This window comes from Cibotium barometz, chromosome 13, assembly GCF_041138505.1.
Source record: "Cibotium barometz isolate CiBa-2024 chromosome 13, ASM4113850v1, whole genome shotgun sequence".
NCBI lineage: Eukaryota > Viridiplantae > Streptophyta > Polypodiopsida > Cyatheales > Cibotiaceae > Cibotium > Cibotium barometz.
Window position 1 is genome coordinate 55,298,744 of NC_141058.1, and position 22,845 is coordinate 55,321,588.

Consider the following 22,845-nt stretch of genomic DNA (forward strand, 5'->3'; position numbering starts at 1 on the left):
TCACTGGTATGAGCTTGCTTCTTTGAGCTTACAACTGCTCACGAACACTTTTGATGTGCTCGTTCTCCACCTGGATACTTCTCTTTCCATCTGCTATGAGCTCTTCATTTATTGTCTTTGCTCGCTTAGTCTCCTTCTCAATCTCTCATTTTACCATTGGCTTTCTTCCTGGGCTTCAGCACAGCTCAGTCATGCAGTCAACCCTTCTGTGTGCTTTGTTTTTTGCTCACTACTCCTTGATTGATCTGCCACAGCTGTCTATTGTAGCCTAGCCACCTTATCTTTTTCTCAGAGCCTTTGTAGCTCTCATGGCACCCTTCAAATACCGTGCTCTACACATTCTGCTTGCTGGTCTCTCTTCTTTTCCCAACGTGTCTCTTCTTGCATCACCAACTAACATCTTTGTGAGCTTCCATTTTAGCTCCAAATGAGCTGTGTGTGCAACTCCTCTTGTTGCACTTTGCTGTCTCCGAATATCTCTATCTTGAGATTTCAAGTAACCATCAACATGACTACACTAAGCTCTCCATTGAGCTCCTCATAAACATGCATCCATTGTTGCATGCCCCAAAGGGTGTTTCTCTAAACACGGTCTCTCAAATGAAACCACAGGTACCAACTATGTGAAAGCTTTGAATGCTTCCACCAATGTTGCCCATTATTTGTGAGCAACTTCGTGAGCCATGCCCATATGACATATCCAATATGAGCTACAATCAGCCCATTATGACACATCCAATATGAGCTACAATCAGCCCATTATTGTTCGACTCTTCTTAGACAAGCATTGCACCTCTTACACTCTTTGCCCAAATGCAAAGAACCATGGGATCCTCTCATCCCATAAATCAGCAACCCTTCTCTAAATTGAGCATTCTTCCATGCTCAAACCAAAAATTAATGAGGCAAAATCCAAAATACCTTCACAAATCTTTTCTTGGTAGCTTCCTTGATGACACCGAAGACTCCATAGTCTTCATACTTGTTGAAATCTCCATTTTCAGCTTCCATGGACAGCACCATAATCTCCAAATCTCCATGATCATAATCTCTCTCCAAATGCAATACTAATGACGATGAGTGTGCTAATTTTTTTCATAATAAGCTGAAAATAAGACTTAATCAAATGAACAAATAACCAAGAAATACTATACATAGATATTCACCATGACCAAGAGTCCAACCAAGCTCTAATACCATGTTAATCAATCCTAAAATGGGATTGATCATGGTGATAGACATAGATTAAGCAACATAATTAAGGTGGATTAAACCACACTAAGAACTCTATAAGAGAGAGAGAGAGAGACAGATTGCAAACTCAACACTCAATTCTATTGCATATCACAAATGAACCATACAATGATATAGGCTTTCTAGCCTTACCCCACTTTACACATCATCATCCATGTGACAACTCCTTTCCCACTCTTTTGGTCAACACTCACACACCATTCAATATTACATGTGGCATTCTTACCTTGCCACAATATCTTGTACCTCTAGGGTGCTTTCCCACATACACACATCACCACAATTACATCTCTCAACACCCCTTTATACCAACCAAACTCAAAAACAAAACCTGTATTCCCCATGCATAAAGTCTTCATATTCTCCACAATGTTGCATAGAAGATTAGTTGCTTTCAAAGATTGGAATTTTTAAATACAAAGCATGAAAGTAGTGTTTTCTTTAAGGACAACTAACAAAGGGCTTTCCAATGCAATGACAAATACCTCTCCACGATGCTCAGGCCCAGACCAGTTCCACCATACAATCGTGTAGTAGAAGAATCTGCTTGTGAGAACGCCTTGAAAACTTCCTTCTGTTTTTCTTCACTGATGCCAATGCCAGTATCGCTAACGGAAAATAGTAGTGTCAGTTTTTTACTGTCTTCAATACTGTCATGAAATCGGGCACTTTCTGACAGGCCTGCTTCTTTGAAAGTCAATAATCTGAAGGCCGAAGACCCTCTTCCTGCTTCAGAAAAGGAAGCTCTACCGCTCCTGCCTTGGTCATCTATGCATCTCTCTAGTAGAATTTCAGGAGCAATATTTTCCTCTACTAGAAAGGGCTCTTGAGTGACTTCACCTTGAATAGAGCTTTTCATACAACTTCTCAAGTCCTTTCCGAACACTGGAAACCTCTTCTCGTGCTTCTCATTACAGAAAGTCATACTCATGCTTCCTCTTGCACTTAGCTCTTCTGAAATCTCTCCTTCATATAGCTGTGCAGAGAGAAAGACGGATCCTTCTTGGGTGAATTTGATTGCATTACCAACTGCAATAAAGTGTAGAGTTATTGATTCAAACCAAAGCATATACATATGGAAGGAAAATCCCAACTAGTAATTAATTAATGGACACACTACTACAAGAGGCAAAATTTATCAGCACAAGTCCGGTGCAGACTTGGAAGGCAATGGAAGTCAGTTAACTAATGCAAGTTACTTAACTAAAATGCAAGTGGGTTTAGTAAACGTTAGTCCATCTATTTTGAGCAAGAACTTGGTCGAGTTACACAAAGAGATCCAATAGAGATGCTTCCTTTTTCTTTGACCCCACTAAAGTTCTCTTCCTCAACAATAAATTCACTCGGTACTAGCATGGAACACAATGAAACCTACAAGTCAAGGAAAATATGGCAAGTCTGCATAGGACTCATTCAACCAAATGATATGGTTACCATTTAAATTACTACTTTTGATGTATAAACCTTTTGTTTTGATTTTTGAGAGAGAGAGAGAGAGCAGAAAACACATCATACCAAGATTAAGTATGCATTGTTGCAACCGTCCAGCATCACCAACCAAATGAACAGGCACTTCTTGAGAGACATTCCATGATAAGTTTAGACGCTTTTGTTTGGCTCGAACCTGCACATCAGCAATTTATCCTCTCTCTCTCTCTCTCTCTCTCTCTCTCTCTCTCTCACACACACACACACACACACAGACACACGTTCACACACATATTATGGACAGAAAACTATATGTTGATGAATTCTGACAAATGGTGGGGTTCCACCAAAATACCTGAGTAATTGATAAACAGAAAGGGAAGGTAAATCAACAGGCCAGCTCTCCTACATATATAAAACTAATATACTCTTTGTTCCATTACAGTCTTCAGTCCAAATAAAGACATACAAACAAAGCTTACCTGTAGCATTTTCATGGTTGAGCCTATTGTTTCTACAAGATTAAAAGGAACGTGTTCAAGCTCCAACCGCCCAGCTTCGATCTTTGCCAAGTCAAGAATCGCATTTACAATGTGCAAGAGGCAATCTGCAGACTGGGAAACTGTCTCAAGATGTTCTCGTTGTTCTTCGGTAAGTTCTGTATCCAAGGCCAATGATGCCATACCAATGATTCCATGTATCGGAGTTCTGTACACAATGTGCAAGGTACAACATGAGCCTCACAAAAACGATAACATGAAGTCCCATCAAATTGACTTCATGAGTTAGTTGCCATCACATATGATGAATGCCTTTCAACCTGTCTACAGCATAACAAAACTTGCCACTGTGTAAAAGTATGTTATCACCTTATTTCATGGCTCATGTTTGCAAGAAACTCTGACTTTGCCTTGCTTGCCTCCTCAGCTGCTGCTTGCGACACCTGTAACTCAAGGTTAGCTTTCTCAAGCTCCTTTGTTCGATCTCGGACCTGCATTAAGAGAATCGAGAGTAAGTTCATGTATGCACCCTTGTACAAGACTTTAATAAGATAGTATTACTTTTATGATGGACGGACAGGAGATAATAAAGCATAAGATGTCTCTCTAAAACCTATACAAAATCCTGCCATTGATAGCCTTTTTGTCCTTTCAAATGGCTGTAGAAACCCTAACATAAGAAGAAGAAAACAATTTGCATTGAGAGTTAAAGGTAAGACATTGACATAAGCTTAATTTGTGAGTAGGCTCCCATACCTGAGACTCGAGAGTAGAGTTCATTCGATTAAGCCTCCCCTCCATTAGCTTTCTATCATGTACAATTGCTGCCAAAGTGATTGCCACAGTTGCCAAAACACAAACAAACATCTCCACCTGCAGAAGTACTAAAGCCATGTCAGACTTAGTTCTTTTGCTTGTGAAAGCACTACTGAGATAACAAAAGTTTCTGTTCGCATGAAGTGTGCTGGATAAGGGGGCTAAGTGTGAGTATTACAGCATGCCAGCATGGTGCTGCTTGATCAGACGACTGGGCCCTCTTTACTTTAAAAAAGAGGTTTCGCTTAGCTGGAGCAACTTGACCAGCAGTATGGGCTCAGGGCCCTCTTTACTTTAAAAAAGAGGTTTCGCTTAGCTGGAGCAACTTGACCAGCAGTATGGGCTGGCTGTGAGTAGTGGTGATCCCTTTTCTTGTGCCAGCAACCCCATCGTACAGCTGAGTTTTCCAGTAATCAAATGACTATTGAAGCCCCCACCCCAAAACATGCTTTAGGTTAGCTGTCTGGCCGCCCGCATCACCCAGCCCATAGTTGGTTAGCGGAAGTGGGTGCGCAATGTCAAATAAGTTGCATGCAACAGAAACGGATGATGTCTCCGCAACGGAAACGGCATGTCTTTAACACTATATAGTTGATGTAAATAAAAATAATGAAGAAACTTGGGAAAGCTCATAATCTAATAGAGAAACAAGGAAGATTGGGGAAAATCAAAACTTCTCAGAGGAAAACCGTGGGAAAATTCTCAGGTGAGATTAGGAAAGGGGAACGAAAAGGCTCCTCCCGAGAAACGGAGTTTCCACATTTTTTGGCTAGGAAACGGCCGCTTCCTCATGATAGTTCAGAAGTGAAGCACAAGGTTGTGGACCAGTCAAGGCTGTTTTTGACTAAGTAAAGTTGTTTATTTCTGTTTTGGGCTGGTTTTGACAAGGTTTGAGCAGATTTCACCTGACATTGACCAGCAGAGACCACTCCACTCCACTCAGAGTTGACCGGCATTTGTCTCAAGGCTCGCATTGGCCATTGTTGATCAACCTTTTGATCTACCAACTTTGGACAAGAGTTCTCACAGTGATATTTGACCATCAGGGTCTGGCTTTTTACTATTTTCAGGCTGTGAAAGAAAAACAGATTTCTTAAGGCATGCAAGAAGGGTTATAAATATGCTGCTTTGGCATCTAAATTATGTAAGAACCACATGTACGGTGTTCTAATACTGGCAACAGAACCATGAAGGAGATAAAACGTATCCGCTCAGATGCATGTGTGCTTTCCAGGTGAAGTGGAAGTGCAAGGTTCTCCTGCATTGGAGTTGAGAATGTAAATGTTATGACTAACTCTGTTTGTAACTTGGGACTAGTGTGCCAAGTGAGCTCTTCTGGCTAGGCGGTTGATGCAAGCAAAAGAATCAAATGTATTCATCAAGGGGGGGCAGGCAACCAGCGGTAAATGTGGTGTTCAATTCTATCACACATATTAGAGACATGCACATTATGAATGTAAGCATAGCATGTTCTATTGGCTTGTTTCATGTTTGGATTCATTCTCTTGTTTTAATTGCTGAAATTTCACTCAGATTTGTTAATGCAACCAAAAATGTAAACACAAGGTACTATGTGTAAGCATGTTAGGAATTTCCAAACGCAGATTTATATTTGCACAATGCTAAACTAAGCTTGTTTTTTATGGCGAGTCTTGTTATTAAACACTCACCTGTAACAAGGAGTGCTCGTCCTCCGCATGAGTGGATCCAATCCCAGCACTCGCAATCATAGCAACAATAACAACTGCAAGGGGTAATCCAACCCGATTGAATCGGAATGATGCCCAGATCACCACTGGAAAGACCAGATAAGAGTCTCGTTGCATACTCTTATTTTTGTTCAGCTTGGTGGAAAATATGAAGAGTGATAACACAATGAGAACAACAAACAGGATCACACATTCAGTGGCCCTGATGAGGGACGTGCGAACAGAAAACTGAGGAGTCTGCACAGCAGCTACCGAATGAAGGTCTTCATTTGCTGTTGAGAAACTACAATGTGCCCCTGCAAACTTTTCCATTCGGGCTTGAGTATCATTTTCATTCCTATACACCTGACTGTTGCAGCAAGGACCAAGGCTTTTCCTGGATGGTGGATTGTTAGACCTCTTACCAGGTCGCCCAAGTGTGAAACGGTTCTTGCCGAACACGTCAACCCACCTTTCTGTCAGTGAAGTCATGGGACTATGCTGCTGATTTACATTGCTGTGGGATAAGTGTTGCTCAGCCAAGGCATTTTCAATATCAAAGAGATTTGCAGACTTGTGCAAGCCCATAATGCCCTCGTCTGAATCCTGACACCTACATGGAGACAATCTGTTATCAAAGCTCATAGTAGCTCCTCTCATGTGAAGTGAACCCTCAACGGTTTTCATTTCTGACTCATACGAGATAGCCACATCACCATCAGATCTTTTCTGAGACTGTCCACACGGCTCTAGCTTTTGCGGCTGATAATCTTGGTCCCGGCAGAAGGACTTTACCTCTGGATGAAAGTAATTCCATACATGAAGGATGCAGGGCACGTAACAAAGGATTGCTGATAGATCACCAAGCACCCACGTTGGCCAAACAAACAAAAAGTGCTGCCAACTGGATAGGTCAAATGCAGACAATGCAATGGCATTTCCTGTTCCTGCGATGAATGTAGAAAATGGTGCAATGAGGAACAGCCACAGTGCATCATGCAACGTTTCAACTGTGAGTATGCCTTCCCTTGATTCCTGAAACAAGCAAGCTTTAGCAAATGAAGATCACAGAACCTCTCTATCCGGGACAAGAACATGAAATCAAGGTAAAGGGAGAAGAAAAGTTGGATAGCTAACCTGCCAGCAAAAACGCCCGTTTTTGAACTGCAATGGATGCCTGAGCAGCCACCCACAGGATAGTGACTCAATCAATGAGAAACCACCGAAGGCAAGTGATGCAGGTAAGTAACTCGCAGGTGCTTTGTCATGGAAATACCAGAGATTTATCCCAATAGTCCCAAGAAGGATACCCACAAAAATTCTGCACCCAAATATGAGGACTGCAGCCACCATGAGTCCTGATGGTGCCCATATGGGAGATTCTTGGAATCTCACAACTGAAACTGTATCTGACAACCTTCCTGTTCCCACACATATGCAAGCAATGATGAGATTGGTGGCAAACCACCTTGGCGATCCCCATCGCAGCTCTGTCATGTTTCAGAAAACCATGAGACAAGCAAAATTGAGGACGGTCTGGGGAGTGAAACTGGCTACCACCATGAAGAAGGTGTTCTTTCAGATTACAGCACTCTAGGAGTCTTCTTGTTTTTCACCCAAGTAGGAGATTGTAAAAAGCCATCACAGTGACACAGCCTTTTAAAGCTCTGATTTTGTCCATTATAGTGATGACTATTGATCAAGCGTAGGATGCTGGTTTACCAAACCACAGAACGCATGACTGTCGGAAAGATTTCACAAATACGAAGTACCATTGGAACAGACTACATCGTAAGGCATGTTTAAGAACTAACATCTATGGCCATGAACAGAAAATCCATGTGTGGCATCTCAAAGAAGCAGCATGTGTTTGACGAGGCAGATATCCAGGCACTTCAGGCTGCACGGAATTTTTTGTTTCCAGCAATATCTTCAAATAGGTGAAAGGGCGGTTTGACAATCTAACAAGCCTCCAAAATATATACCCCTTTCATGTTTTAGCTCAGCCACAAGCCTGGCCAGATGCTTCAAGAGAATTATGCCTGACTTTTAAAAAGCGGTAGCCTTGTGGAAAGAGTGAACTTGCCTGCCATTATACTGTGAGTATCACTAATAGTAATGACACACCCACTTCACACAACTGCCGTACAGTTGGGATTCGCCTGTGTCAAACTGTGCCTTGAGGATAAACACGAATTGGGTTTTGCAGTTCGGAGCCTTTCTCCACACTTTAGACGCTGAATAACGCTGGCTCTGAAAATCTGCTGGAGAGAAAATGCAAGCGAAATGGTGCAGGAGAGTGTAGGGAGAATCACTGTAAGCAACTCCTTGCTTGCTATTATCACTCCAAGTAGCCAGCTAGTTCAACTTGTCGTCTCAGTAGTGCGTGATCACCTCTGTTGCCGTTGGTCGGCTGCCTTGATCGTCTACCTCATCTTGAGCTAGAGAGAACACATGTAAAAATGAGTATCAAGTGCGAGGCAATCGGAAAACAGATTACAACGCTAACACGTACAGTGATTAAAAGGTTCCGAGCATTGAACTTAGCCTGCGGTAAAGAACAGTGGTTTGTCAACACACACAAAACAGCAAGTGGTGATGGGTCAGATTACCAGAGAAAGAAGCCAGAAGAAGAAACCACTGAGCTTTACAGAAACAGAGGGGGGCATAGCTATACAAGGAGATGGAAAGCTTTTTTGCATTGGCTTAAGAGAGAGCGTGTGCACAGAGATGAAGCAAAGGGACGTAAAGTTACTTGCTTTGTTTTGAGAGCACTCCGAAATGGCAGACAGAAAATGGGGTGAATTCCCAGAAGGTGCTGAGGTCAGGGTGCTCAGACAAAAAGAGCGAATGGGGAGGGGGGGTGCGGGGGAGCTCAGAAAAGAAAACTGCACACAAAGGCTAGAGAGAGAGAGAGAGAGAGAGAGAGATCACCCACAAAGTTAAACAAGCTCAGAAAGGAGAACCTGGGGGGGAGAGAGAGACTGCTCACAAAGCAAGATGGGAGCTTCAGTACAAAAAGCATGTTGATCAGAGTAAAATTCAAAACGTCACAAGGGAAATTGCTCACCGACAGAAGCAATTTAAAGACATCAGATGCATAATTTTTTCACAAAGCAAACTGGGAGACCATCATTAGAAGGAAATTTCCCACATTAAAGAGGGGAAGTCAGCACTCAAAAAATAGCCCTTAAAGCAGAATAGCCCTTAAAGCAGAAGTGTGCGTGCGTGCGTGTGTATGGTGTGGGTGTGTGTGCACAAAGCACGTTAAAAATAAAAGGAGGGAAGAGAGAGAAAGAGCACTAGGAAGTGAGAAAATTGCCCACAAAACACAAATGGAAAAAGGAGAGAGAAAGCAGAGAGAGAGAGAGAGAGAGACTTTATCAGGAGGAGAGAACGGTGAACCTATAGGTAGGCTATATATATTATAAGCAAGAATCAAAGCAAAAAAGCACAGACAGAGAAAGACAGAAATGCTTTAAAATACAGAACAGCAGCAGAGCCTAAGCACGGGGAGGGGAGGGCTCTGAAAACCAGCAAAGAAAATCCAACACGAGCCCCGGATTAAAAAACCTTTTTTTTAGGATAAAAAATTTGGTGGGTTCAACATATATACCTTTGACAAAGCTCCCACCACCAGCACCTCCACCATCGTCACCATCTCACACTTTTCCGAATCCCCGTGTCAGAGAGAGCAATCTCTACTGCTCTTCTTCTTCTTGCCTCTTCTGCTTGCTTGCTTTTTCTTTACTTGAGATTTTTTTTACAAAGGAGGGGAAAAAAGCACACTGCATTTCGACAGAATTTAATGAATATAGTAAAAAGCACACCTTTGAAAAATGGAGTACACACAGCTTTTTTGAGCTTCTTTTTGTGCTTTGTGGCAAACAAGTACACCCGTCAAGGTTGCAGCCTCACCTCGCCTTGTGCTTTTGGCAAAACCCTGCAGGCGGTGCAGCGACATGTGAAGAATTGATTGCTAAATTTTGCAACAATACAAACATAATCGTCATTTCTTAACACAGATTGATCATAAAGAAGTTTGAGATTATGAACCCAAAATCACATGCAGGTCACAAGCGTAGAGAATCTATGGCACCTGTGACCTGCTCTTTCTGCGCGCACCCAATTCCTGCCCACCTTCCCCCCCCCCCCCCCCCCCCCCGCGAGTAGAATAATGCTTGGGATTTTGCCCCCGATATCTTTGCATGCTTTTGCTTTTGCTTTTATAATCTTTGCATGATCATGAGCACGGAGCAAAACCGAAAAAAAAATATATGGTCTGTGTCGCCATTTGAGGAGGAAGAAAAGAGGAGAGGAAAAACTGTTAGTTTTTGTGGATTTTTCCGTGTGTGTTTTTGATGTTCCCAATGCCACCATCCATGCATTGCAGCAGCAGCCCAAAGGCAGAGAGAATTGAAAAAGACACGCTGCTCCTCTCTCTTTCTATGTATCTTTTCTCCACCAGGACCCTTCGGAGTCACCGCGCTCCGTCTCTGTCAACGCCCCATTGCTCTGGCTTCCAGGCTGTATCTCAACATACAACCCCCCGCCCCTCTCTTCAAGCTCTCAGTCACAAGCTGCATTACACTGCTTGGACCACAGAACTTCAGTATAATGGGCTACATTATGGGGCTACAGTGCGTAATGAATACCTATAACTAATACCATCGTGGTACAGAATACTGTTTACAATGCACATTATAGTATAATATCACAGCGTTGTAGTGGATGCAACATGATATAGATTGTACTAGGATCAGGCCATAGCCGCTGCCGTTCTCCGGGTCCTTCGCTGCTTCCTTTGAGCTTTTTCCCCCTTTTATTAACCACCTTTGAGACCCAAAATATGCCTCTGCTTCTGCCTCTGCCTCGGCCTCGAGCTTAGCAGCTATTAATTATTCTTTTAGCAAATCAGTAAAATTCAACCCACCTACGCTTCAAAGGATAACGTTAGCGCTCTCGGAATGTGGGTCTGTGTTTAGCGCCATGGTTGTTCTTTCGAAACAAAACCTGCCCACCACGCACCCAGGGGCCAGTGGCCACCTGCCCACCAAGCCAAACAAGTGCAAATAGCACTGCCCACAAGCAAAGCAAGCGCATATAACACTTCCCAAAAACCCAGTTAAAACCAGGGGTGACTGAAGAAGACTAATTTTCACTTGAAATTAGCGAATCAAAGGATTCCCAACAATAATTATCAGTTGATAAACGCAAACTGAGGACTGCCCTCACTGCAAAAAAAAAAAAAAAAAAACAAGGTCACTTTCCCAGAGCAGATGGGGGCTGCCCAAGCACTGCACCAACGTGAGCAATGGAAAACAGAGTGAGGAAGCAGAAACCCACCAGCCACATTGACAGAAATAGATCGGCTAAGAGCCAGCTTCAAACGTGAGATCAAAAACTAAAGCGCCCAAAAAGCTAGGCTGATTTGGCCCAAAAGCAAGCTGGAGGAGGGACTGATTCTTGCCCACCTAGAAAGCTCCGCCGACGACTCTCAAGGCCAAAAGGCGACGGAGATCTTGGGCGGGCAGGAAGAAGAGACTACCTACCTAGGAAAATCTTGGTCCGCATTGTATATATTCGTGTGCTTGTCTCGCACACCACAGTCAAACTACTGTGTCAAAGTGTCTTAGCTTGGATTCCGAGCCTGCAGGCAATTACCAAGCTTGGGTTCCGAGCCCGCAGCCCCGGCAATTGCCAGCAGAAAAGACACCTGAAGGCGGATGTTGATACACTTGAACGTTGATACTTCCCAGCCTCCAGGCTCGGCACCAAACCGCTCTTGGCTTGAAGACGAAGACTCTCTCTGCCTAGCCATTGACAGCCTTGAGTCTTGAGTCTTATACTTTCCCCTCCATACCGAGCCGGCTAGGCTCGGCGTCTCCCACGACAGTCAAGGAGAAAGTTCAAATGAGGCTCCGAACTTGCTGTCCTCTCGACTCTTCTTTTCCTGTTGATTATTCCCTCGCTTTCATTTTGTTTCATAGACATCGTTTTGATTACACTCTAATTTCTGTGTAGTCCTTTAGTCTTTTTTCTTTTTTCTTTTTTGAGGGTTGTGCTGCCATCGCCTCTAGGCATCGAACCGGGTCCACCTGAGCTACACGACCGTAGCTGTAGTCTTTTAATCCTAACATATGTTCTCATATACACACTATTTGAGCTTTAATGTAAGGGCCATCCCTCTTATATACAATGTTCTCATATACACACTATTTGAGCTTTAGTGTAAGTCTTAGCACTAATGTCCTTTTTTTTTTTAATACTCACGAATGTGAGTGGTATTGTTAAATTGATTTCTCAAAGAGTATACATTGGGCTTTAAGCACCACTTGTGCCTTAAGGGCCATCCCTCTTAGCACTAATGTCCTAATGCATGCATTCCCTTTCACAAGGGCAAAGGCCAGCACTTTGTACCTCAAATCCAGGAAGAACCAATAGCTAAGCACTTTTGCTAACCTATTGAACACCCATTAACTAGCATTATCCTATGTTTATAATGATAGATGTTGCTCTTATACACATCCATGCTTGCCCTTGAATTCGTACTTAGGAATTTTAATCATTCCTTCGAATAATTTTACTCAGCTTTTTCCGTAGAATCTTGGGCACATAACGTGAAATTATTGTGCAACTTTTATCTTGATTTTTGTAAGGTGTCCATAAACAACGCTACAACGCTTCCTCTTTCAAGTAGCTCCATTGAACGAAGAAGGGAAGGTGTAAATGCCAAAACAAGGAGCATATTGTTAACAAAGGGGATGATTTCATTCATTCTCCACATTTTACGCACTAATCATGGTGGCTATGTAGCAAAAGGTAAACTTTACCACCTCGGTCTCATTTTGTAATGCAAGCACTTCCCTTGCCACCTAGAAAGGCAAAGAGGTAGGAGTTTTAACCCACTTCTAAAATTTCTTCACATCCCATTTTATACCTCCTCTTTCATCAACACAAATTGGAATTGATGAGATGATTATAATTTTTTCTTCTCGGTTTGTAAGGTTTTGTGTGTTATGAAACTCATCTTGTCCATTAAAATGCAGATATATTGGCAATCCCATATGTCCAAGCCTCACCCATCAGATGCATAAAGGAAAATTTATAAGGCCTCGAAGAATCATGGTAGTGTTTGTCATTTGCGATGTGTTTCAATAAGCACAAGTGGTTTCTACATAGAGATACATAGATCCCTTATGTAAGCTTTTTAGAGTCCAATAGAAAGGGCGCGAGAAAAATGGTGATTTCCCACATGCACTGCAAAGTGGGTCCATTATATGCAAGGTGTCCAAATGTAACCATTATGTGGAATCAAGCTCAAGCTTCCTCATTCAGACCACCATTAAGGTAAATGCCTTTGAACCAAAGGGAGAGACTTAGTCTTTCCCTTTACCCCTTAACTACTTTTCTTGCTCAAACCTTGTTCAAACTATCTCATAATCAATCTTGCATATGCCTTTTTTGCCTTAATGTCATAAACTTCCATATTGCTCCCCTCATGATCGAATCTCTCCCTTGTAATTTCTACTACCATCTTGACTAGCCCTCTTGTCATGGGTCATCTTTACAAACATCATACCTAAAACTACAATTGTTATATACCAATTCATTCTAGTAGCATAGTGCCCTTCCAACATATGTTAGCACCCAATTAGATGGTCCACATTGGTCAACATGCACATTTCATAAATCATATAATGGGATCTCTCTCTCTCTTTTGTAGACCACACATGTCCATGCTTTTATAATGCCTCTCAACCCTTTCCTTTACTTGTGCTCGTGCCCTTTTCTAAAGAGTACGCGATCTACAAGCCCCAAGGTGAGATGTCACCTTTTTGCCCAAGTGCATTCCCTAGTCTATCACAATAAATATGAAAGATATGTCCCCACACACGATCTCCAAAGAATCTTCTACAATTACGACAAGTATAGGGTGTGAGGAAAGTGTAAAGGCCTTACATCAATTTAAGAAAACAAAGTGAAGGACATGTGTCAGTGTGTTCTTCAAGATGTTTTCAACAACAAACTTTGGAAAGAAGTAATGGAAAAAATGATCCATTGAGAAGACTTGTTCAAATTAGTTTTAAAATTAATTTTCTTCTCGGCTTCTTATTGGTCAAACTGTTGTGAGATCTTGATAAAGCGGTGATGGTGGTTGCCTTTAATTAAGATAAATATGAGACTATTCACTTCTCGCCCCTCTCTCCCTTCCTCCTCCACACCCCAAAAAAAAAACTACTCTACTCTTATCTTAATTTGATCACTATTAGGATATTTAAATGGATTTAAAATTCAAACTTCTTGGTTCTAAGAAGCCTATGAGGACTTGATAATGAAATCAGTGCCTTTAAATCGTGATAGATTTGATTCTACCACCCAATCCCCACCCCTCGTCCTTTCCCCAAGAAAAATCATTCTTCTCCTATTCTAGTAGTTTAATCAACTTTGAGACATATGAATCTATTTGCAAACCCACTCTTACAAGCCTAGTAACATTTTTAATATCAAAATAGAATGATGTATTTGAGATAGGAATGAAATTCTTTTCTTTGATTGTAACAACAAACATAATGTGGTAACTATCACACATTTTTAATAGCAAGAATGAAGTAATGTCAATGCCAACAAGAACAAATGCTTTCAAGCTAGTAAGCACACACCTAGTTGAGTTACTCATTACTATGAATGGAGAAATCATATCATTTTCAAGATTTATTTGACACTTATATACTTATTTGCATGTTTTGTTATACTTCGTAGTGCTTAAATTATCTCATATAAGTAGATACACCCATCTAAATAAAACAATGCATGTGTTATGAGGAATGCATCCCCACTCAAATGTAGTGTTTACTCATGTTTAGTTATAAAATGTAGTGTTTACTTATGAAATGCATTCCTCATCTATTATGAGGAATGTGCCCCATGAAAATATATTGTTTACCTATTATGAAATGAAGAAAAATAATCAAAACATCTTTAACATCATATTATTACATAATGACATAATCTGTCTTTCTCTACACTCGAGGTGCTAGAACACATAGATGGGATGATGATGTAAAGGTCCTCTAAATTGTCCATGATCTCATCTATGAGGGAGTGCACAACTCTAAGTCCATGCAATCTAGTGTGAGAATTGAGCAAAAGAGTGAATGGTGAACACAATATCATAATTATCTAGGTCTTCATTAGCTAATCAATAAACGAGGTGTCAAATTTTACATTATAATCCTAAAGTCATGTCTTCAAGTTTATTTTAATTTGCTAAGAAGATGAGAATATGAGTATTTGATATTTTGACTTTGTTGAGCCTTATTAGATTTGATCCATTGATTTGTAATAAAAATTTCTCTAACTCTAAAATTGTAATATTATGTGTTTTATGGGTTCTCTCTCTCTCTCTCTCTCTCTCTCTCTCTCTCTCTCTCTCTCTCTCTCTCTCTCTCTCTCTCTCTCTCTCTCTCTCTCTCTCTCTCTGTGTCACACACACACACACACACACACACATTAGAAAACACAAGCCTCCCAATCTTCACAAAAGTGTCAAGCTACAAAGGTGTAGTATTTTGTTAATGATTTGATACTTACAAATCAACTTCTTGAATAAGCATGATAGTATTATCTTGTATAATTGTTGTGCTAGGTGAGTAAACTTTTTAAAGAAAGTAAAATTAGAAGTTTTAATTAGTAGAAGACTTATGTAGCCTTTGGCCTTTGTACATTGGAAAAAAGCTATAAAGGATTTACATTAAGGGGAAAAATACTTAGCATGATGTATACTTAAATACAAAAATGGAATTCATGTGATAAATGGAAGTGAGGATTGGTAGCATGCTTCATCTTTTCTATTAAATCAAATATAAATGTATATTAATTAGTTTAATATGTGTTTATTCTGACATGTTACTCTTCTTGATTTTTTGGCGAAACAAGAAAGTTATAATCGTACGACCTCTTTTATATTATTTAAAAAACAAGTTTCTTAGTATTTCATTATGTATATTTCACCTAGACATGTAAGACCATGAACATGATATGCTTATCACGAGAAGAAAAATATGGCATATCATATTAGGTAAAAGCACATTTTATGAACTCATAAACACTTATAATGTGCTTGAATGTCTCGTTTTCACATTTTCAATTCACATGATAGCTTATAACTCATAATAAATGGGATTTCAATGTTTTCAATGATCAACTATATAGCCCTTAGTATCCAATTTTTTTATTTAGCATTCTATTCTAGCGGTTATAACAAAACTTTGATTGCACTCTTAGGTCAATAATGCATGAAATTCTTCTACATTTATGAAAAGATTACCACAAAATAGCATGATTTCCATGTGCTTGTTCATGGACAATAGCTTATTGAACATTTATTCTAAATGATTCACTTTGGCAACCCAATCTTTGATATCTTTTTTTTAATTACAAACTCAACAAGCAAAATAGCTAATGTCTTAGTTTAAGATATTGTGAGGATAAGTGTCCTAGATTACGTAGAACTACATAAATGACACGTGTTTTTTCACTTTCTTGTTTATTAGTATAAGTTGTCACTTTGTTTAATCATTAAACTATCATTTATTCTCATATGAAGTAAGATTTATGAATATAGGTCAAAACTGCAACACATATTTTAGCTCTTCCTTGAGCTTCTATGTAGCACCACAAAGATTTGGCTAAAATCTCTCTCTCTCTCTCTCTCTCTCCCCCCCACATCCTACATAGGAGGAGTTAAATATCATGGGCCCTCTACCACATGTTTGAAGGAGGAAAAATCTAAGGTCTAGACATGATCAAAGTACATAATAAATTATAAACAAATCTACTGAAGGAGAGCAAGGACACAACATAATGTAATTACAAATGAACAATGAGAAGTAGACTTAATAATGGAAAACTTGAAATAGATCTCTAAATACATTAACATATACGGCTCTAAGAGACACCTTACCTCAAAGATTCTCCATAAAAAGCACACTTATCCACCCAAGACCTCAAGAACAAGGAGGCCCATGCCTACATCTTGCATAATGTTGCTTGCCTTACAGAGTCTATCGCCCTTTGGTCCACTTTGAAAGATTGTGGAGGGATTTTACTCCAATTTCATTGGGCAATGGCACAACCACACATAAGTTTTGGCCGGTGATGGAAAAATTAAATGATGATTAAGTTGGTAATGTGGTGTTAATGCTACTGGGGTATTGCTCTTGATGACCCAAATGAGGTAGGATGGTGACCAAACTTTGCAGGGTGTGGGAGGTATGTGTCCCAATACTCTTGCAAATTTTGGGTGCCATTAAAGGCTTGTTTTGGGTTGTCAACCATACTTCAGGCCTCAACCATACTTGAGGCCTAATTTGAAGAGGGCTTGCATGGCCCTCACATGGTTAATAAGTAAGCATGTAGCCCTTGCTCATCATCACCCCCGATGGTGGGGCCATACTTTGCATGGGTGTGGAAGGTATGTTTCAAGAACACTTTTGCAAAGTTTGGTTACTATCAAGCCTCGTTAAAGAGGTGAGCGAGGGCTACATGCCTAATTTTTTACCCTATTGGGGCCAGGCACTAGCCCTATCCAAATTAGGCATTGGGTATTGCTTGACCAAAACGAGATCTGATGGTACCAAACTTTGCACGAGTGTGGAATGTATGTGTCACAACACCAATGAAAAGTTTGGTCACCATCAAGACTCGTTCTAATCATCAAGAAATACCCAAAGCCTAATTTGGAGATGGTTTTCATGGCCCTGACATGGTTTAAAAGAAGGCATGTATGTAGCCCCTGCTCTCACCACTCGAGGTCTGGTGGTGACAAAACTTCGCACGGGTGTGGGAGGTATGTGTCCCATTAGCCTTGAAAATTTTAGTCACCATTGAGACTTGTTCGTGTCGTAAAAGAAATAATCAAGGCCTAATTTGGAAGGGACTTATCTCACTCCAATGTAGTTAAAAAGTAGGCACGTAGTCCCTGCTAATCATCTAAGAATGAGGCTCGATGGTGAACAAACTTTGCATGCATATTGAAGGTATATGTCCAAACACTCTTACAAAGTTTTGTGTTGTTAAGAAATACTTAAGACTTTGAAGGGGTTTCCTAATCCCAATGTAATAAAAAGTAGGCATGCAGTCCCCTGATGAAAGAGGCTCAATGGTGACCAAACTTTGCATAGGTGTGGGAGGTATATGTCTAACACTTTGCAAGAGGTATGTGTCTAACAAACTTGAAAATTTTGGTCACCATCAAGATGTGTTTAGGTTTGCTAAGAAATATCTCAAGCCTAATTTGTTGGGGCTCGCCTAGCCCCAACGTGGTTAGAAAGCATGTTTAAAAGTTAGGTATATAGGGGAACTCATTGTTGATGTATTGAGCTTAACTAGTGTGGATATGGATAGCACACCATGATGACACCTCCTCACTTATGCCACTGGCATGTTGGTGAGGTTATGGTTAATATACTGCCAATGGTTTACAAGTTGTGTGACAAACCACTTTGGTTTACTAGAGTTATGGCATGGTTATAGTGCCAATTCATAAAGTCGAGTTCACACTATGGACCTTGTGTGTTTTAGTAGTAGATTACTTTCTCTCATAGTATATACTCTTATCTTTATGTTTTGTTTGTCGGAGAAGTAAATAAGAAAATTCAGCCATCCATTTCTCTCTTGTATGTCCTTATCTAGTCGTGTGTGTGTGAAGAAGTTTACTTGCAAGAAGCTCAAGCTCACCTTGTCACCCACATTCTTCTCATGGTATCAAAGCACCAATTCGCATAATGAGATCAAGAAGCAAGAAAAGGAAGCAGTACACCCAAGTAAGATAACTCCATAATGAGCTCAAGAGGCAAGCAAAGGAAGTGGTACTACACAGGTGAGGTAACTCCATGTCTTTCCCTTTGATTTAGAAGTAAACCTCTATTAGAACAACATCAGCACAGTAGGAGGGGGCACTATCATATCTTGGGAAGCCCTCTTCAATGAAGAAAAAGTGCACTTTATCATTATTTTATCTATTTAGAGTAATTTTGGATCCCGTTTTAGCCCTGCAAGGTTTTTGTAAACAATCTATAGAAGTGTCGACGGTAACAGTTTTTAGCTAGGTAGTGTTTATGTGCATGTTTTGCACAAAGTATTGTGCACAATGGTTGATTTAAAGTGCCTAAAAATATTTTAGGATCTGCACATGTATGGTAGATGTATGTTGATGTGACTGGTTCACATAAAGTGAAGGTATAACACATTTAAATTAACGTTGGTAATTATGTATGTATCAAATAGATTATTGGAGGTTACAAGATTGATATGAGTGCATAGTCTATTGTAGGTTCTATTTGGCCTATAATAGGTAATAATGTCTCCGATAGTCTATCTCAAATTGTGAGCAAGAAGCTAAACAAGAACAACTTCCAAGCATGAAGTTTAGGATGAAAAATGGAACATGGGAAAAGGATATTAGGAGTTTATTTATAGGTAATGAGAAGGAGGCCGAGATTCTAGAAGAAAATTACACTCCACAACAACAGGAATATGCCTTTAAGGTATGGCACGAGATGGATCTCTATTAGTCTGTCTGATTCTATGATTGGTCATATACATTATACAGTGACACCTAAAGATGTGTGGGATAAAGTTGGTTAAAAGCTGTATAGCACACATAAGTACCGAGGCTAGGATGATGTAGTTAAAGCAAGAGCTACATAATGTGCAATGGAATAAGCTATGTATCAATGATTACTCATTAAAGATTAAAGGTCTTGTAAATGTCCTCACCTCGACTGGAGCACTAATTGATGATGAGAAGACTTGGTGTTGGTCACTTTGAATGGGCTTGGAAAAGACTATGATCAATTTTGGAAATCTATTCAAACTCGAGAAAATTTTCCAAACATTTGAGGACCTTATAGTCCTGATCATTGAGGAGATGAATGTCAGGAATAAATCATCACTCTAGTAATAAGTAGGAGCATGGCTTCTACATAGACACAAGTAGAGATAGAGGTACATCTTCATCTAGAGGTTAAGTTCCTGACCCATATGGAAACATAAATCATGGACAACAACATCAGGATTCCAATTTGCAAACATGTGGAAGAAGCCACACTAGAGGCACGGGGAGCCAGAGAGGTCAAGGTGGATGATAAAGAAATTAGAGTGAAAATAGCATAGAGTGTTATGGAAACATAAATCATGGACACAACAACATCAGGATTCCAATTCACAAATATGTGGAAGAGGGCACTCCAGCGGCACGGGGAGCCAAAGAGGTCGAGGTGGATGGAAAGAAAAGAGTGAAAATAGCACATAGTGCTATTACTATGCTAAACCAGGGTATATAGCAAAGGACGACTACTGTAAAAAGAAGAATGTCATCAAAAGTGGGAAGTTACAACAAGGGTAATATGTATCACCAAAAGTAAGCATGCGAAGTGGGCAACTTTTTGTGATGCAACATATACTTAGTTCCACGATTGCAGATGCAACATATAATTAGTTTCACGAGACTATAGATGCACCAAATTTTTTTTTTGGGTATGTATGTTATGTTTATTATCGGGTGTCTCTAACCACATGACCATCCATGGTGAGTGGTTTAGAGAATTAAAGGATTTGGAAATACCAGGTTATGTAAGAAATGATTGTACCCTATTGTGCAGGTTGGGAAAGTCCAATTGTCTGTGTAAAATGTCAAAATGAAGTGTATTACTAATGTGCTTCATGTGTTGAACATAACAAAGAATCTAGTTTTTGCTATGTAAATGAACGAGGTCTGCAAGTGAGGTTTAACCCTCATTGATGTTGTGTAGAAGAATTCAATAACCAATGCTTCTTGGTTGCAATGGGACACCGAATTGATAGAATGTTTACATTGGATTTAAGCATGCCCGAAGAAGGCAAAGACATGCATATAAAATGCCTAAGGTTAGATGGTGGGGGATAATATTTCTCCAATGAATTCATTGACTATTTGAAAGAGCGCAGGATAAAGACAGAGTTTATATGCACGTATACAGCCCGCAACAAAATGGGGCGACATAAGAGAAAAACAAGCATATTGCAGAAGTTGCCCGTGCATTGATGAATGAGAAAGAGATGCCTCGTTGTTCTTGGGATGAAGCAATTAGCAAATGCAACCTATATCATAAATAAGATGCCCATTACATCAATTCATGGCATGATGTTTAAACAAAAGTTTGCTGTCAAAAAACCAAATTTGGCACAGTTAAAAGTGTTTAGGTTCATTTCTTATGTACATATACCAGATGTGGTCAGAAGTAGTTAGATCCCAAGGTAGAAAAATGTGTAGTAATTGGTTATTCCCCTGTGCAAAAAGTTATATATGCTATAATCCTTATATGTGTGAGGTGCGAGTGAGTAAGGATGTTGTCTTTGATGAGATGAGTAGTTGCTACATGCCATTGAAGGATTCTATAGAGACTAAGGCAAAGAATCAGTAGTATATGAGTGCCTTAAATGTTGAACAACAAGTCACAAGCACTTGGAGGACAAAGAGAGTCCTCTAACAATGTGTCTACTGTGAGATCTTAGTCAGACAGGTTGAGATAGAATGTTAAGCATTCTGATGTGTCATATGGTGGTACTATATGTGCCAAAAATTTAGTAAGTTCATATGTAGAAAAGAAAAGTAGGTCACTTGTTTGTTAATGGAGATAGTGGCTTAGAGTAGAGCCGATGAGGAGTTTGGGATCCAAGCTATTGTTACACCTATTGTACAAAGAGTCAAACAGTGTTGAGAACACCTAGAAGTGATCTAGCTATATGTAGGCCTACTAGAATCAGATAGATAGGTTGAGATATGATGGGTATATAGCCCATCATTATGCATATATGGTCAAAGCTATACAAGAGGTAGAGACCACATGTTTTGAGGAGGCACTTGGACATAACCATTAGGCACTTGGGACATAAGCATTGGGAAGATGCCATGAATGAAGAGGTGATTGCGTTAGATGCTAATGAGCCATGGAATTTAGTACCGTTACCTAAGGAAAAGAAGGCAATTAAATGGAAGTGGGTCTATAAAGTGAATCATAATTTAAATGGTTATGTTAGAAGATACAAGGAAATATTAGTTTGCCAAGGGATATGCAAATACATATAGCATTGACTATGAAGAGACATTCAACTCAATTTTGCTAGGTGGCAACAACCGAGAGCAATCATTGCTATGGCTACATCTATGGGATAGCCTTTAGATATCCAATGCTGATTTCTCACTTCATGTGAGAAAGACTAAGGGGACTACTCTAGTGGGTCATCTATGTTAATGACTTGATTGTTGTAGGTGATAGTGATGATGACATTTATGAGGTGAAGATGCTTCTTAAGAAGAAGTTTAAAATGAAGGCTTTGGGTAAGAGTTGAGATACTTCACGGGTATAGGGATAATTAGATCACACGATGAGATTTGGCTTTTGCAGAGGTAGTATGATTTGGACATGCTGTCCACATAGGGGGTGACAAGGTGTAAGCCAATCTTAATGCCATTTAAAGAAGAACATAAGGTTGTCTGTGCAGATCTAGTTGGTCTCTACTATTGGTCTCTACTATGTACATGCACATAGTAGGTAGTTTGATTTACATGACTATCACTAAACTAGATCTGATCTATTGTAATTGAATTGTAGGCCTCGAGGATCTGACTATCACTAAACTAGATCTGATCTATTGTAATTGAATTGTAGGCCTCGAGGATCTGACTATCACTAAACTAGATCTGATCTATTGTAATTGAATTGTAGGCCTCGAGGAAGCACATACTCAAGTACATAAACAGTAGATTATGAACTTCTCTATGAGATTGGGATAAATGTATAGGTAATGGGGACATAGATGTAAATTGAGTTGGTAGTGTCTCTCAAGTAGGAGATGTACTAGCAGCTTTATGTTTCTCTTCTTGCTAGTTTTAAAGCTAGAGAGTAGTTAGAAGTATTCGAGTTACTTTTTTCCTAGTACATAGGCTAAGCACATGGGAGTTTCTCCTATAGTGACATGTGAGGTAGCTTAGTTGTAAAAGCTACTTGTAGATATGGGTGATCACATGGCTAGTAGCAAATTAAGGTGCATTATCATTTTGTGAGGGAGATGTTTCTAGTAGCAGGTGATGTAGATTTGATTAATGTCAACAT

General features: G+C 40.0%; 1 protein-coding gene across 9 annotated transcripts in view; it reads right to left on the reverse strand.

Annotated features, from left to right (window-relative positions):
• Positions 1 to 11,256, reverse strand: part of LOC147632866 (osmosensing histidine protein kinase SLN1-like) — a 35,614-nt gene extending 24,358 nt beyond the window's left edge. Inside the window, exons 1-10 of one of the 9 annotated variants that reach the window (XM_086807752.1) lie at positions 11,033 to 11,241; positions 9,605 to 9,629; positions 9,303 to 9,474; positions 6,824 to 8,127; positions 5,669 to 6,721; positions 3,939 to 4,055; positions 3,552 to 3,673; positions 3,165 to 3,390; positions 2,770 to 2,878; positions 1,740 to 2,283 (exon numbers count right to left, since the gene is read on the reverse strand). In XM_086807752.1, coding sequence (XP_086663878.1) covers positions 1,740 to 2,283; positions 2,770 to 2,878; positions 3,165 to 3,390; positions 3,552 to 3,673; positions 3,939 to 4,055; positions 5,669 to 6,721; positions 6,824 to 7,183 — 2,531 coding nt within the window. In that variant the 5' untranslated portion in view covers positions 7,184 to 8,127; positions 9,303 to 9,474; positions 9,605 to 9,629; positions 11,033 to 11,241. Of the gene's footprint in view, positions 1 to 1,739; positions 2,284 to 2,769; positions 2,879 to 3,164; positions 3,391 to 3,551; positions 3,674 to 3,938; positions 4,056 to 5,668; positions 6,722 to 6,823; positions 8,128 to 8,201; positions 9,228 to 9,302; positions 9,630 to 9,785; positions 10,921 to 11,032 lie in introns of those variants that run through there. The other 8 variants (XM_086807750.1, XM_086807755.1, XM_086807748.1 and 5 more) reach the window with 8 other exon arrangements.
• Positions 11,257 to 22,845: the final 11,589 nt, after the last annotated feature.